The 18,017-nt window shown below is 39.4% G+C and overlaps 1 protein-coding gene across 2 annotated transcripts in view; it reads left to right on the forward strand.

The window, feature by feature from the left end:
• LOC122661159 (protein SABRE) overlaps nt 1-18,017 on the forward strand; it is a 128,014-nt gene that overhangs the window by 89,731 nt on the left and 20,266 nt on the right. For both annotated transcript variants that reach the window (XM_043856489.1, XM_043856490.1), the window contains one exon: nt 5,894-6,033. In XM_043856489.1, the coding sequence (XP_043712424.1) occupies nt 5,894-6,033 (140 nt within the window). The remainder of the gene's footprint in view (nt 1-5,893; nt 6,034-18,017) is intronic.

Genomic DNA, 18,017 nt, shown 5'->3' on the forward strand with positions numbered 1-18,017 from the left:
ACATTCTTTTAGAAAAATTAGTGGGTTAAAATCAAGGCCTCATACCTAATCCAACCCAACCAGAAAAACTGGGTTGAATCAATTTGGAATAATTGTTTGCACGGCCCATGTTACAGCTCTAGCTTCAATCATCAGTGGACTTATGGCTGAAGTAGTGCATAAGGTTCTGGGAAAAAATATGAATTTCTGTAGACTGTAGCACAAACTTGTACCATGTTGATTTGACAGGGATTCAAAGTATTTCAAAGACGAAAGTTGGAAACCTATCAGTTTGTGTTGTTAATTAAGGCTCTCATTGGTATAGTTTAAATTTATATTTATTTGATACATAAACATAAATAGATGTGTTTGGTATGATTTATGATCCCTATTTCTCATTAAAATAAATCAATATAAGCATAAATTCATAAACAGGTCGAGAGTTGTTTATGATTTATCACCATAATGTCAAGGCATCGCCTAGGAGCCACCTAGGCATCCAGGTAGATTTCTAGGTGCCTGGGCGGCTGCCAACTAGGTTTTGACACTTATTTATGCCAAATATCATTTGAGTAAATGAAATAATTTTTTTTATTTCATTTACTTAAGATATTAGTCATAATTAAGCAAATACCCCCTATTTGAATCCAATAAAAATAGTTAAAAAATCAAATTCCAAAAGGATAAAAAGTTAACCCCCCAATTCAAGAACAAAAACTAGATTTTCGGCAGTAGGTGCAATTTTCAACTTTCTAATGCTAGGGTTTTTTCTCAAATCTAAAAATTCCATAAATCTTAATATGGTAAAACATTGCTAAAACCAAAAGTGCGGTAAAATATTCATTTGTTTTGATATTAAAAAAATATTTTCATTCAGAGCGATTTTGATAGCATTCGCGCACACCAAATAATGTTTGACCTGAACATAACTCCTTCAATATAAATCAGATTTAAGCAAACTTGGATCTGTTGGAAAGCTGGTTTTGTGCTCTACCTAACACAAAAAGTCTCATGTAAAAATAAAATCATTTGATCAATCAAATTTCTTAGAGAACTAAAACATTTCTCTAAGTCTAAAGCAGGTTAATTACTTATTGATAAGATCATAGTTTCTAAGGACAGTATAAACAAAATGTGAGACTAGGTATGCCTGAAAATGACCAATTCCAAGAACATGTAAACCAAATGTCTGTTTTGATTGTTTCAAACTTCCAGTAGCTTGCTTCTTCATTTCTATTGTCTTCTATTTCTATGTTAATTTTTTATGACTTGATGTGGCGTAATATTGATTTTTGATGACTTGATGATGTAGTCTTAGGTAGGAGTAATCCCACTAGGAACCAGGGTAATAGGATCACCAAACAAGGCTGCTGGTTCGAATGGGCAGAATAAGGGTTAGGACTAGGAATTTGAGCTAGGGTTTTATTTAGTAATGATGTGCAGGTCAAAAGGAAGCTAATGATATGGGTTTTAAATAGGTTTAAACAGAAAATTAAAATTCTGAAATTCTAGGGTTAGGGTTTTGGGTTTTGGGCTTTAGAATCTAAGCTGAAATTAGGGTTTAGAGTGGTATTTTGGGGCTGGACTTGGGATCGAGTTTCCCAAACAGTGAGGGGAAGGCTCGACTGAAGTTTGAAGGGGAATGGATGGCTGGAAGTATAGTTTCTGAAGTTTAGGGGGTTTTTTTTTGGGTTTTATGTGAGTGAGGGGATTAGGGTTTTTTATGGACAGTTGAGGCTGCAGGTTAGGTCGAGTGGAGGGAGGGCAGTAAGGGATCTATGGTTAAATTTTGGATGAAATCTGATGAAGGATGAAGGCTGGACTGGTTTAAGAATAATAAGGGTTTATGAGAATTGATTGGGAGACTGTAGATCTATGTTAGAAGGTGAGAAACAGCAAGGTAGTTGCAGGAAAAATAAATGACTTACTTGTTTTGCAGGGGATCTGAAAACCGCAAGTAGAATAAGCTTGTAGAAGAAGAAGAAGGACCTCCCGATCTACAAGATGCAAGGAGTCGCCGGAATCCACCAGCCCTCACCCTTGATATGACTCACAAGGGGTCTTGATATGACTCACAAGACATGTCTCTGAAGAGAGAAGCAGCAGCAGCAGCCAAAGCCAACAGCAAAAAGCTCGATTTTTTTTTAAACATAATTGGGTGGGGGAGCCTCTCCCACAATCTATTATTAAATAGGAGGCCAAAGGCCTAATTCCTAAAACTATTACAACTCTAATCTCCATCCAAAATTGTGGAGAGGTACAATTAAGTGATTTAAAACAATTTAAAAAGTATAAAAAGACTCAATTGACCCTAATGACTTAAAACAACTTAAACTACTTGAAATAAAAGAAGATTCCTTGCTAGCCAATAGGATATAAGAACCTCTTAGCCAATAGGAGCACTTAACTTAAAGTAGACCAATTGAACCAATTGGATGCAACCAATTTAAACCGGTTCAATTAAAAACACAAAATAAAAACTAAGTATTGAACTGAAATAAACTAAACTAAGGCTCCTACTAAAACCCTAGGCTTAGGGTGGCTTCTTCAATTCGAGGAGGCTAGGGTCTGCATCACTTGATGTGACTCAATGTTGATTTTTGATGACCTGATGTGGCTTAATGTTGTTTTTTTTTTATTTTTTATGATATACGGTACATATTGTAGCATACTAAATAATGTTAGAAAAGAGGGGAAATAAAAAAATAACACTTGGTTGCCTTGGCGGGTGCCTTGTCCCCTAAGCGGTTAGACACCCCTCCACCGCCTTGGGTCGCTTTGCTGCCTTGACAACTATGTTTATCACCATAAACTATTAATGTTTGTTTATGCAGCAATCATTAATGAACATGTGCAAAATTGTTAGTTAAGCGAGGGTAAAATGGTAAAATTAATAAAAATTAGAACAAAACTCTTTTCTCTCTCTCTCTCTCTCTCCAACCCCCACCCCGCCGCCACTCTCAACATATATCATATTAATATATATATATATTATAATATTATAATACATGATATATTCTTCGCTTAAGCATACCAAACCTATTTTTCATTGTATAATGTATTATGTCCAGTAGTAACCAAACGATTATTGTTTATAGCCCATAACCTATTATCATAATTGATTATTCATAAATAGGTCATAAATATAAATATAAACTATGCCAAAGAGAGCCTTGACTATTTCTGGATTTGCCACTGAAAGTAGTGGAAGGCACCAATAGAAATTCACCTACTGCTGAAGAAATAGATTTTTTTTTTATGGAATTCTGTTGATGGTGAACTAATGTTGTGAAGGAGCACTTGGAGTTGGCTGATGACAAAACTGAACCTCCAGTGCTGATTTGAAATACCTCATTCAATTTGTCTCACCATGATGCTGGAACTGGTGGAGGGCCGGTAGGGAAGAAGGGACTACTTGCAGGGGAAGGGGAAAGAGATCGCACAATCACAAACTCTCAAGTAGAAAAACTCAAACATCTATTCAATTCACTATGTCTATTGTTGGGTTGCAAACAAGTATTTAAAGAAGAAATTAACAAGACTCCTAGGTAGACTATGAAACTGAAAATAAAAACTTGCAATTCAAACTCTTAACTCTATCCAATTCCTACGTAGGTAACCCAAAACAAATAAAAGATTTAAATAAATAACCTACTAAATAAACTAATTCCAACCCTTGTTGGATCAAAAACCATTGGACCGGTTCTGTCTGGGTTTGGGTCTCCAAAGCCTGTCATGTTGGTCCAACTAGCTAAGTGATACTGCATCAGGAGCACTTCCTTGGACTGGGCTGTACCTGTTTGAGAACCCAAATCGAGAACCGGGTCCAAATTTGGATCTTTGGTCTAGTAGGATATTAGTAGTCTATTTATTTATTTATTTGGATATATCTTTTAGTCTTTTATCTTACTTTGAATAGGCTAGGTAGTTGTAGAGTTCCATTATATCTCAGTTTTAGAGTTTAGTTATGAGTCTTTATTTCACTCTTTTTTTTTGGTAAATAAAAGAATTCATTACCAAAGAAGAAAAGGACAATACAATAAACAGGCTTTGCCATTACAAGGGGGGAGAAGAGACTAGGAACTGAAGAAGAGAAGGGGGGGAGCCCCCAAGCATCAATGATCAATCTATTTCTAGACGTATTAGCACACCTAATAGGAACAGCTGCAAGCTTAATTTGACATCAAAGAGGATCAAATCCCAAATTTGCTGACAGGATCTGGACTTAGAGGTCCATCTTCTAAGGTTGTGCTCAAGCCAAATATGGTAAATGGCAGCTCCAAATGCAAGGTTACCAACCGAGTCGCAACAAAAGTTACTAGAAAAAGTCATATGCACCCAAATCCATTCTCTCTCCAAGGTCAAAATCCTTCTTCTGCAAGGCCAACATTTCACTCTTTAAATACAAGGTTTTAACCAACTAGAGCTTTAGATTGAAAGAATGAATTGAGTTGGTTTGTTTGAGTGTGTGGCAAACTCCCCCCCCCCCCCTCTTCTTTCCTGCGATTTATCTTTCTCTCTCTCCTCTCGCCTTACCTCTCTTAAGGTATGTTGCCTATACTTCTTCCCAGCGATTCCTTATCCCTTTCCCCTTCTCTTCTTCCCCTTTTTCTTCTTGCTTGTTGCTGTTATCCTTATTCCCTGTGATATGACGATACATCTGGTATGAGAAGGAATAGATTGAACTTAAGCAAATCTTCTCGGATCAGGGCTCATATTTCGGGTGTTGCTTCCTTACTCCAAAGCGATCTAACCTTTAGCCTCTCAGCCCCTACAACTTCCTTTGCTGAGAGATTTTGATCTGGAAACTCAGATCTTCCTACTGTTACCGCCAGTTTCTGTTTTCAGGTTATTATTGTTAAATGATGGTTGATTTTGGGAGCCAATGTTGAGTGATCTTAAGAGGGTTGGTTGTTACGAACCTATATTTGAAATTTCATCTTGAAAGGGTTTGTATCAAACAAGTTATCCCTCTTGAAACCAGGTTTCTCTGCTTCCCTTGCTGCGAGAGATTGAAGATGATGCTGTTCATCTTTTGTTTTAGAGTCTTATTTCGTTAACTTCCTAAAAGACCCTTACCTTTATTCCTAATCCTCTTATATCCCTTTATTTTTGTTTATCCCTAGTTTGTCCCCACTTAATAAATAGTAATTCCCCTTGTGTCCTTGCCTTTGTTCTATCAAGTGATCCTTTCCTGTTTGTTTAACTACGACCATGCCACTTCCCTTTTAACTTGAGATAATTACAGTTCTGATACTCAATTCTTGATTTAGCAATTTAGTGATTGGGTGGGCCCATAGAGAACCCAATAGGGTATTTTGTGAGCCAGGTTCCACATCACACCAAGGTTCTGGGGTATATTGGAGAAGGGTAGGGTGCAGGCGGGCCAGGCCTGGGTTCGAAAGTTGGGCCTGAACCTGGCCCATCTTGGCTCATTTTGGTTCAAAGTTGGGCCCAAATTTGGCCCAACTTGCAACCCAAAAGAAGAGATACTCAGGAACTGAAGTGGCTGACGAGAATGTGTACAGACATCAATGCACTCATGATTTATTAAGAGGAAAAGGGACTGGGAATTAAAGTCATTACTTTAAATGCTTAATGGAACACCAATGCTGTATTGTTGCTATAGATAATAGCATAGTGGTCGTCTTTGGCCATCATTTGTTCCACAATACTTATTTTTTGAGCAATGGGAAGAACTAGTTGTCCATGCTCTTTCATCTGAATTTTGGTGCTTTGTTTTTCCCTATAGTATGTAACCTGATATTATGTTATTATCTCTGTGTCCTCTGGAACATATTGGTGCATAATATGCTGCACTTCATGAAACTTTGGTTTGTACTATAGCCTCTCTTTATGGCCTTTTTTTAAAACTTTTTCACCTTAATTCCATCTGATAGATTTTCTTTGACAGAGTTATGATTTTGATCGAGATTACAAAGATGTTGGTATCGCTAAATTTACTACTAAGTCATTTGTCGTGAGGAACTGCCTGCCTAATGCGAAATCTGACATGCTGTTATCAGCTTGGAATCCTCCTCCTGAATGGGGAAAGTATGTGATATGTCTTATTCGATCCTCATGTATTGTTGATTTTTGTTTGCATTATATCCATTCCAGCTTCGTATTTGCGGTTGCTGTCTTTTTTTTGTTGTTTAAGTGAATGCTAATTCCATGATTTATGCTTACGATATTAAAAAAAAATAAAGACATGTTTTTTGCCGTTCTTTTCTTTAGAAGAGTACATTGTGATTTTCCTGATGTTGATGATGCCTCCGTCTCCCCTTCTGGCCTATGGTATGACTGTTAACTATAAACTTGAAACATATTACTCTCTCTTTGTCCATGATATTAATCTTATCAAAATACGTATGGGCCATTGACTGCAGAAACTATTCCAGGAACACATTCCCAAGAGGTTCTTGTGTCAACAATTCTTATGCTGGAATAATGATGTTTTACCTTGATATAGTAAACCCTAGAATATACAATATACTAGAATGGTAATATATACATTGCCTGCAAGGAATTAATCTTAAAATCTCTGTTGATACTGGTAATTATTTAAAACCAAACAAAAAAGGGTACACTTAATTGATTTATTTTTTGAAATTATCCTTGAAGCTCTGGGGAATTTTATTTTATGCCTCAAAAACATCTTTGAATCATCAATGCACAGGAAAGTAATCCGAAATGATTTTTTTTTTTTGTTGGGTCTTCTTAAGAACTGCTTTGAAGAATTGTTTTGCGTTGGTTTGAATGCAATAGCTCATAGTTCTCAAAATCACTTTTTTTTTTATATATAAACTACCCATTTACTTACACCATGTATCTTAAGCCTATGGATGGCTGAATCTTGGTAGTGATTAGTATTTTCTTCCATAAAGAATATGCCTTTAGCTGTTTGGTAAAAACTAAAAAAATAATAAGTTGCTAAAATACCATAAGCTTACAATGAATGATGGGAATATGGTAGAACACACTTGTATTTCCTTGATATATGGCTGAAGCATGTAAGATATGGACACTGTCACAATCCCTTAGATTTCTAAGGGTGAAATCAAAGAAAAACTAAAATAAAGGTCTCAATCACCTTTTGAAACCTATGGTTTTTCATGATACCCCAAACAGTAAAGAAGGTAAACCCCCAAAGGGATGAGAAGATGGGAATGATCCAATGATGTGGTGCAAGCCGCACAATACATGGCTCTAAAGTAAAGGGTTTGGTCATTGGTGGAGGCATTGGGTTTTGAACTGCTGCCCCCAAAAAGCAGGCAACCCCGTAAGGGGAAGAAGGGAAATATTCCATCCGAATAAAATTTTATTCAGTAGAAATCTGACTATCTCCAAAAAAAAATGTATTTATAGGCCTTCTAACCCTACAAACCTACTACTGACTTAAAATACCAGGATAGCCCTTATTTAACCATCTATGGCTTTCTGTGCTACATGGACTAACCAGAATATTATTAATTTCAATGATGGTTAATAATATCTAATATGAAAATATTTATATACCCAAAAACTCTAATCAGACCTACTACTAACTTGAAACACCAAAGCAACTTTCGTAATTAAACATCCAAGAATACAAATCCCATAATAAGCTAATACCCTTTGATGAATAAGTCATGATTTTACCGATACAACTGGTAATTTCAAGAGCTTGATCTCGTTGGGTGGTAACTTAATAACCTTTCAAGTGACTTCAAAATCATGCAAAACAGGACAAGTTTTGACCAACCAAAAATAACTCTTAAGAAAATTGATGGGAATGGAAATAAATAAAAAAGGCATCCTAATTTTCTACTTCTTCTTGGCTTTTGGTGCTACATCAATTGATTTTAAATTTACTAAAATACTATAACCTACAATGAATAATGGGAATAAAAGGAAGAATGTAGAAATTGTTTTTCCTTGTATATATGGTGGAATGATTTATCTTTTATTTAAAATTTATTAGGAATCAAATATATTTTAAATTATTTTTCGTAGGGAAGAATTAAACAAAGACTGAATATGTAGATTGGCTGCCCATCATCATCATATTGAAATATCTGGGACAATTTAAAATTTCCTGAACATTAAATGACACACATAAGAAGAGGAATGGTTTAAAAGGATTAAATGAGGCTTAATTATGCAATATAGAAGACAATACCTTGAAATGTATCATTGGCCACCCATCATCATCATATTTAAATACATGGGAGAACTTAAAATAGGTTAAAATTTCCCTTGCATGTCAAATGACACACATAAGATGAGGAATGGTTCAAAAGGATTAGACGAGGCTTAAGTATGCTATATAGAAGACAAGGCCTTGAAATGTATCTACTCCCTCCTCTTGTAACAAGTACAAAAGATTGTAATGTTGTCTAGGAATACACCAGAAAAACTTAGCAAGATGTTCACCGAAAAAAAAAAAAAAAAAAAACCTGAAACCAATATGGAAGACTTTTCTCTTGATTGGCTACTGACTACCTTTTCAGACATCCCCTTATCCCTGAATGCCATAGTGGCCAAAAACCATCTCTGTTTTGCCTTACAATTTCTCTTTTTCTTTCAATACACTTAAATGAACTTGGTAGTATTCACTCATTTACCTATTTTTCTTGATCAAATTGTTTCGACGTGGATTGATTTACACCTATGACCTACCTCATCAATAAAGGGTTTTGTATAAAAACCAGTGGTCGAAGCTTAGTCCACAAAAATCTGCAAATTCGTAAATCTTTGTTTTGAAGCAGCTAGGTGTCAGATTAGGTAGCATTAGTGATTTCTAACAAAGGGCGTACCCAGTGCGCGAGGCTCCCGCCACTGCAGGGTCTGGGGAGGGTCATAAGGTAAGCAGCCTTACCCCTGCTTTCACAGAGAGGCTGTTTCCCCACTCGAACCTGTGACCACTTGGCCACAATGGAGCAACCTTACCGTTGCACCAAGGCCCGCCCTCATTCAAAAGAAAGAGAAAAAAGGCTAAATTGTGGGTTGTGTATATTTGGTTAAATAGGGTGGTCTTCGTAGTGATAGGTGATCTTTGTTGTAGTGTTGATTTAAATGATGTGAGCTGTATTAGTGCTATTTAACATCTCAATTTAAATGACCGGAATTTCACCTCAACTGAATCCATCTTGTGGTTTTGGCTGAAATTTTATACAATGTGTTACATGTAGATTTCAGTTTGTTGACCAGAATTGGGATTTCTCTTCAACTGAACTTGAATTCCATGTTGTCAACCAGCCTTTGAATGATTTTCAGTTAAACATTCAAGAAAAGCCATAGTTTCGGTCGAATGGAGCGAAGAGAGGGGAGTGGTATTTCCTGAAGAAAGATATGTAGTGGCACGAAGAGGAAACATTGTTACCGACGCACCTAGGTGATTGGCTAGAGCAAAGAGATAATTAATTCGTGTCCTCAATCTTTAGGGTTGCCCATGTCATAGTCAGACATGGAACAGTGTCTCTCCTAGCATAGCTTGTGTTTGTATCCTGGTTTCCTGAAAATGGGCATGGTTGACAATTTCTGAAACCGCCAAGTGTAGCGAAGAATACAACAATTGTAAGAAAGGAATATTAAAACATTTCAACCACTAGCCAAGGAAACATGCCATAAAGTCAACCCCTACTTTTCTACCTTGAAGAAGAAAGAAACATCTGGAGTTTTCATTCAAATTCTGCAAAACTGACTGTCTAGAGACTTGAGATCAAAGCTTAAAGCAGAGGCTGAAATCATACTCCCTAGTCAAGCCCAATTCTCCATATCTTCTAATCTATGCCCTATCATCTGGGCCTCAGTCTGCCTTCCTAAGGAAGAGAGAGGCCTTGGATTGAGAAGAATTAAAGAAGTCAACTCTGCAGGTATTATCAAGTTGATTTGGAATCTGGCGGCCAAGAAGAAAAGCATTTGGGTTGATTGGGTCTATTTAGGCCTGCTTCCGATTCCATTTGGATTGCCCCTTTATTGTTTGATGCTTCTTGGGTTTGGCGCAAGATACGTTCACATTGGCCTATTGCTCTAGTTGCTATCTCTACCTACATTGATGATGGCACTTTTACCTTTCTTTGGCTGGACCATTGGCATCCCATGGATATTCTCCTTCACTCGGTAAGTGCCAGAGCCATTTACAAATCGAGCCTCACTAGGCAGTCAAGGGTTGCTGATATCATTACTGGGGCCGTTTGGGCTCCCCAACCTCCTCTTCTCCTTCCCTCACTGCTGTATGGAATACATTACTCCCCATGAGAAGAAGATTGCAATATAGGGGAGACATTATTGTATGGTCTCCAATCTCCTCGGGCTTTTTTTTTTGGGGTGAATAATATATTCATGACCAAAAGGAAAAGAAAAAATAGGGAAGCCCCCAAGAGGCAAAGGAAGAAAAACAATGCTACGTACAAGGAGGAGAGCCCTCAATTGGGGGGGGGGGGGGGGAGACGAGATTAGAGGGAAGGTCCCAGGAGACAACAATATGCCTGTTCCTTGGGGAGGTAATACAAGTGGAGGGGGACCTAGGAATTTTGCTTATGACATAAAAAAAGATAGAATCCCAAATCTGACGAGGAGATCTCAGGTTGGAGGTCCATCTTTTAGAATTGTGCTCCATCCAAATAGAAGAGATGGTCGAACCAAAAGCAAGCTTTCCAATCATATCACAAATACCGGATAATGTCTTGTCTACCCAGATCCACTCTCTGTTGAAAGGAAGAATTCTTCGTCTCCTAGACAAGCAGCGCTCCAAAACTCCTGCCCAAATTGATGAGGAGAGGGGGCAATCAAAAAAGAGGTGTTTGATATCTTCGGTAGCAGTCCGGCAGAGGCAGCAGATAGAGTGCACAGGGATATGACGGTGGAGAAGGAACGACTGTGTAGGGAGGCAATTAGAGAGGGCTCACCATACACAGAAGCTATGATGGAGGATGTGACTTTTGAACCAAACAATCTTTCGCCAAGGAGAAGTCGGACCTCTTGTTCTGATAAAGTCCCATGAAGACTTTGTGGTGAACCTACCTGAAGTAGTAGGAGTCCAGCAAACTCTGTCACCAGAACTAGAAAGCCTTCTAGTGATGGAGGAGAGGCCAAATCATATTTCCTGCAAGGAGGGGGGATGGGAGGGGGATCCAGTCATCATGAAAAATGATATCCGCAACAAGAGAGTGTATGTGAAGACCCAATCTGTGAATTTTTCTGGAGGTAACAAGGGGGAGCAGGACTCCCAATGGATGCCAGTCAAGGTACTAAAACTCGGGTCTCAGTCTCGCCGAGTTGGTGCATTTTTATTTTTTTTTAACTCAGCCTAACTTAGTTGGTTTTAGACCTAGTTTGGGTCTAAAACTTGGTATTCAGCCTATTTTTGGCCATTTAAACACAATGGCATTATCAGATTTTGCAAAAACAAAGTCCAAATATGAGTTTCAATTCGGACCATAGGTTGGTAGGTGATGACGTATTAAAATACCCTACTCTACACATAATTTAGTAATAGAAAGCAAGCAAAAATTCAATTAATAGCTAAACAACTTAAATAAGAATTAGAAATGTTAAAGTGATACGTCAAACTGTTGAACAATGTTACAACTATCATCACATAAAATGACTTTGAATCAAGTATTCAGTCCCCGCTAGTGTCACATAGTCTTCCCATGACATAGTGTTGCTGTAATGTTGCATATAGTGCTCCACAACAAGCATATAAGAGTTCTGTTGAGTTAGGTAAGTAATTGCATAGTAGATGGGTCATTTCCATGGGTCAACCCGAGATCTCGCCGAGATATGTCGAGTTCTGTCGAGTTAGGTAAGTAAATACATAGTAGATGGGTCATTTCCATGGGTCAACCCGAGATCTCAACCTGAGATCCGAGATCTTGTATTATTTTGTATCGTATCCCATCTCGTCTCGGTTTCTGGTTTCTCAAAAAACCGAGAAACTTGCCGAGATCTTGCCCGAACTGTGATGCCAGTGATCTAACCAAAATTTAGTAAAGACACCATCATCAATCTTGGAAATAACAGCCTGTAGGACTAGGGGCTTGTGTTTAAGGATTTTTCTCCACACCCAGGAAACATTCGAGCATGGGAGGGCCGTCCAAATGGATTCATTCTTAAGCTGCCCAGATTTGATCCAAGCAACCTATATATTATCCTTTTTGTCAACAAGCTTCCAAATCAATTTTAAAATGTCTGCTGAATTGATCTCTTTAATTCTACGCAATCCAAGATCTCCCTCTAATTTGGGAAGGCAAACAAATACCCAGCTGATTGGATGGAGGAACCGGGAGGATTCTTTACCTTTCCAAAGGAAAGAACACATAAGAGCGTCAATATCCTTAATGGTAGCTTGAGGCAGCCCAAAGATACCAGACCATTATATGTATGAAGATTGAAGGACCGATCTGATAAGTTCCAAGTGACCAGCATATGAGCGGAGCTTACCTTTTCATAATTGAAGTCTCTTTCGCATGAGGTCAAGAATTGGAGTACAATGATGAGCTGTCAGCCTAGTTGGAATAAGGGGCTGTTGAGGTTTTGGTATCTTGACTTCTGATGATGGACTGCTGTGTCAGCCAAGAGTTCTTTCTCTGTAACTAAAAATCTGAGAGAGGTGTGAGGAACGAGCGACTGTAACCCTATTCTCCATTGATAGTGAAACAGATCTCATCTCACTGTGGATGTGGACTGCTGTGTCAGCCAAGAGTTCTTTCTCTGTAACTAAAAATCTGAGAGAGGTGTGAGGAACGAGCGACTGTAACCCTATTCTCCATTGATAGTGAAACAGATCTCATCTCACTGTGGATGTAGACAATCTTGCCGAACCACGTAAATCCTTGTGCGCATTGTGTGATTGTGTGATTGTGTTTGCATTTTTCCTTTACTTTTTTGCATCGTGTTAGGGTTCAATAGGGGCAGCCCTAGGTATTTGACTGGAAGATGACCCAGTTGGCAAGAGGTCTTTGGTTGAAAGAGTCTTTTTTGAGCATCGGAGAGACCCACCAAAAAAAGTTAGGATTTTTGGGGATTGATTTGGAGGCCAGAATATTCCTCAAACTTGTTTAGGCAATCCATAATAGTCTCAACAGATAAATTTTTTATTGGAGAAGATCATAAGGTCATTTGCAAACACAAAGTGAGTGATCTTGAGCTTTCTACACTGGGGCATAGGAGAAATGAAGTGTTGATCTGTCTTACTTTGAATCTCTCTAGATAGAACTTCCAAGGCAAGGGTAAGTAAAAGGGGAGAAAGGTTCTCTCTTGTATGTAGTATTATTTTCTTTCTCTTGCCCCCTTGGGGGGGGGCCCTTGTTGTTTCTTTCCCTTTTGGTAATGAATATATTCCCAAAAAAAAAGAAGAAGGGAGAAAGGGGGCAGCCTTGTCTGATTCCCTCTGATGAGGAGAAGAAGCCTGCAGGACTGCCGTTGACAAGCACTGATAGCTGAGGAGTGGCGATGCAATGGTAGATCCAATTAATAAACACCGGAGGGGAATCTCATATTGTTCAAAACATTGACAATGTAGTCCTATCTCAAAGAATCAAACGCTTTGTGGATGTCTATGTTCATGAAGGCAGCAGGGGAATGACCTTTCCTCTCAAAACCACGGACTAAATCATTACAGATGAGGATATTATCTGAAATGTTCCTGCCCTGCCCTGGATAAAGGCTGATTGGTTGGAGCTTACAAGGGAATCCACAACCAGCTTTATCCTGTTGGTAAGAACTTTGATAATACACTTGTACAAGGAGTTGCAAAGAGAAATAGGCCTGAAATCTGACATAGAAGAGGCATCCTCATTCTTAGGAATAAGACAGAGAAAAGTTTGGTTTTATACCTTTGATTTGACCGAAATTAAAGAAGAAGCTTTGAATTGCCTTGATAAGATCTATTTTGGCGATGTCCCAATAGGAGGAGAAGAAACCCATGCTAAACCAGTCAGGACCAGGGGCTCTGTTAGCTTTGAGGGAGAGAATAGCCTTGGGGATGTCATCTTCATTTGGGATCTCTTGCATGAATTGGCAGAGGTGGCTGGGAATGACCTTGTTGATAAGCCCATCGGGGATGGGAGTTGATGGGGCAGAATAACTCCTTGAAGTACCGGACTGCTCTAATGCCTTCAACCGAGGAAAGAGGAGATCCATCAGGAGCAATGGGTAATGGGATGGAGTTGTAGTTCGTTCTATTTATTGTCCTGTGGAAGTATGCTGAGTTGGTATCTCCAAGTTGGAGTTGTTTGACCCAAGCCTTTTGCCTTAAAAATCTTTCTTCTTGAGCAACCAAGGAGGAGAGAGCAAAAGCCATTTTTTCTCATCTTCAGCCAATTGAGTGTTGAAAGTATCCACTTGAAGTCTGATCTGAATATCAGTGAGCTTAGATCTACATTCAGCAAGGGAAGTGGAAATGTTACCAAAAGAGTTGATAATCCAAGCTTTGAGAGCACTTTTGACATTGCAGAACTTTCTAACAAATCAATGAGGGGGGTGGAGAAAGCATGAACAAGTTTATTCCAAGCAATTTGGACAGTTGTAAGGAAATCCGGGTAAGAAGACCACATGTCAAAATATTTGAAGGGTTTTGGGCCAAATGATTTTCCTCAGGCCTCTTTAGCTCCAAAGCGGCTAGGGATTTCATTCGGTCTCATGGCTCCTTATCTCTCTGGCGCAAGCTTGTTTGGTTTAAGCACCACATTCCCCGCCATAGCTTCACAGTTTGGCGAGCCTTCTCCAACTGCCTCCCAACGCAGTCTCTTCTTCATCGTCAGATCTTTGTTCCGCCCTCCTTCTGCCTTTGCTGGAATGCTATGGAAGATACCTATCACCTCTTTTTCGCTTTCCCTCTTTCCTCATCTATTTGGAAAGGGGTCGTAGCAAATGTTGGCCTTGAAACCAAAGGATTCTCCCCTTTCAGCTTGAATGGATTTTGGTGGACATGTCCTTTGCCAGATCATCTATTTGTGATATTGTGGGAAAGCTTGCCTTCGGTGCCACCATCAACCAGATTTGGATGGAGCGTAATATCAAGAAATGGTCCTCCAACTCTAGATCTCTGCAACAGATTTGGGATACCATCATAGTTGTCATGGTGTCATACCGATGGAAAAGTGGACATATCATTGGTCGATATGGTATATGTAAGAATACCGACCGATATGGCCTCCATATCATCGCCATGGCGCCGACATGGACGCCATACCACGATATATGGCCATATCGGCCGATATTCTTGTTCAAGTGTAAAAACATTAGTTTTTAATAATTTTTTTTTTTTTTAACCTTTTAAAAAATAATGCTTTTATCTTAATGTGTATTGGAGGTGTAACTTCCTGCAATACATTACCAAAAAAAAAACAATTGACTAATGCATTGCCTATACCCTAAATCCCTAATGGAAATTGAAAAATCGAAAAGACTCTCTCACTCAACAGAGAAGGAGAGAGTCGTTAGAAGAAAAACCGGCGAGAGTGCGAGACTTCGAACCCCTCCAGGCTCCAGTAGTCCAGCGACTCAAAGTGTCTCTCCTTTGTCGGCTCCGGCAAGTTCTCCCAGCAGGTAAGTAATTGTTTTTTTTTTCTTTGGTAATTCTTCTTTTTCTTCAGTTCTTCTTCTTATTCTTCTTCTCCCAGTCCTCCAGCGAGAGACAAAGAGAGAGAGAGAGTTGTCTTCTTCATTTCCAGCAACTTCTCTTATCTTTTTTTTTTTTATACGTAACACAGGTCTCTGCTCTCACAGTCGACACTCGCCACACACATGCAGAGAGAGACAGAGAGGGAGAGAGTCGACACTTGACAGTGAGGGTTTTTTTTTTCTTTGTTTTTCTTCTTGCCTTGCAGAGTTGCAGGCTTCACTACAATTCCCTCTCTTCTTCTTTTCTGGTTTCTCTTAACCATCCCCTGTTCTTCAAATTGCCGCTGTTTTCCTCCTCTTGTAGGCTGTAGCAGCTTGAGCCATTGAAGATTTTATTTGATTACAGCAATGCCACTCTGTTTTCTTTCTTCTTCCCTTGCACACAGTCACACACACAGACAGAGATGGGGGGGAGGGATTTATTAAAGTCAGTAGTCAGTACTCAGTAGTTCACCACTCACACACACAGAAAGAGACAGAGAGGGAGAGAAAAAAATTTTGTTTGGTAAAGCAACGCCAACAGCAGCAAGCACATATTCACATCAGCAAATTTTTCATAATTCATACACACTAATAAATATTACATTTTCGTGAATTAAACCATAGTAGATTAGTAGTATACTTTACTGTTGATTTTTTTGTTATAGGGTATATATTATAGCATACTAAATTACATTAAAAGTAGAGAAAATAAAAAATAAAACATGGTTGACATGATCGCCATGGCAACGCTATGGTAGGCGACATGTCGATATATCGATTAGACACCCCTCCACCGACTTGGATCGCCGTGACGACGTGACAACTATGGATGCCATTTCTTTTGACATTAGGAACAAGCTCTCCTCTGTCTCCTCCCCTTGTACAGACTCCCCAAGGAACAGGCATATAGTTGTCTCATGGGGCTTGTCTCCCTTCTTATTGCAAGCTTCCCCCTCTCCTCCTTGAGGACCTAGTCTTGCATTGCTCTTTGATGTATTTTTTTTTTCCCTTCGGGACCTTTGTATTCTTTTCCTTGGTAATGAATTCAGCCAAAAAAAAAAACAGTTAGAAACATTGCTGACCAAAATTTCCTAGATTATTAGGATGATTTCTCTCTCTCTCTCTCTCTCCTATACTTGACCTATATTTACTCAAATTCCCCTACCCCAAACTTATTTTCTGATTCCGCCCGGAAAAGCAAACTTCCACCTCTCTTTCTCTCCTCGTAATTCAAAATCCCTAAATTACCCTTGTCCCCTCCCCCTTCCCTTCTGCAGCCCCGCTCCGGCAGCTTGCCTCTGCCCTCTGCCCCACCACCACCCACACAACCCCACCTCCCGGCTCCACCCCCTGCCCCTCCCCCTGTCTCCTCCTGCTGCCCTCCCTCACCAGCACCTCCCTCCCCTGATACCGGCTTCTCCCTCCCTCCCTCTACATCTCCAGTTGGAAGTAGTGTAAGGATCAAGGTGAGAGAAGAGAAGAGGAGAAAGAGTGTGCACATCTTAGGGAGAGAATCGATCTCTCCCTATATTGACTTACTTGCTTATGTGATGAGAAATTATATAGGTGCCCTCCATGCTTGCACAAGGTAGCCTAGGAAGGTAAAAGGTAAAAAACACAATAAAATATAATAACTCAGTACCCAAAGTACCCTTATTACATGAACTCTAACATCTCCCTCCCTCCCTACCTCCCTTCAACCCTCCCTTCACCCCTGATCTCCCATCCCCCTGACCCTGGGTCCCCCTCTGCAAATCCCCGCACCCCCCTCTTCCCCAATACCCATCCCTGCAACTCTCCAACCTCCCCCTGCCCCCACCCTCGCCCTCTCCTCTTCCCTGCTCCATCCCTGTAACTCCCTTGTCACATCTTCGATGCTTACCATTTTGCTCACCGAGAAGAACCTGACTGCCATAAAAAAATGGAATAGAAAACCAAGCTAGATACCATATCAAATTGAAAATTGAATCCCCCTCCCACTGCCTGTCAACATGTCTGGGGGTGTTGGCTCAATATTCAGCAATATTAGTCTTATCAATAAAGAAGAAGGGCAGCAGAAATTGCAAAAATAGAGCGTCCACAGAGGTTTCCTATCATTCCATCAATTCAATGCTAGCTCCTTTTCCTGGCTCTCTATCTGCAGCAGCATGTTCCTCTCTCTCCCTTCCATTTCCCAAACATATTTTATAAAAATTCTGTCCAGGCAATCGCAATCAAAAATTATAAATCTGGAAATTCATTTTAAACAATTAATCGATTTAACTGAATTACCCTACCTAGGAGGAAGTTCTTGTGGCTGTCCTGGGCATTGACACTGAATATAACAAGCTACAGGTTCTCGTTCCCGGAATGTGATGGGATGTCTTGTTGGGATTACAAAGGCTGATCTTGTCTATAAACGTGCCCTGACCAGCTTGTAGTATGTCCATCTTTCTCTTCATCTT

The sequence above is a fragment of the Telopea speciosissima genome, chromosome 5 (genome assembly GCF_018873765.1).
Source record: "Telopea speciosissima isolate NSW1024214 ecotype Mountain lineage chromosome 5, Tspe_v1, whole genome shotgun sequence".
In the NCBI taxonomy this organism is placed as follows: Eukaryota; Viridiplantae; Streptophyta; class Magnoliopsida; order Proteales; family Proteaceae; genus Telopea; species Telopea speciosissima.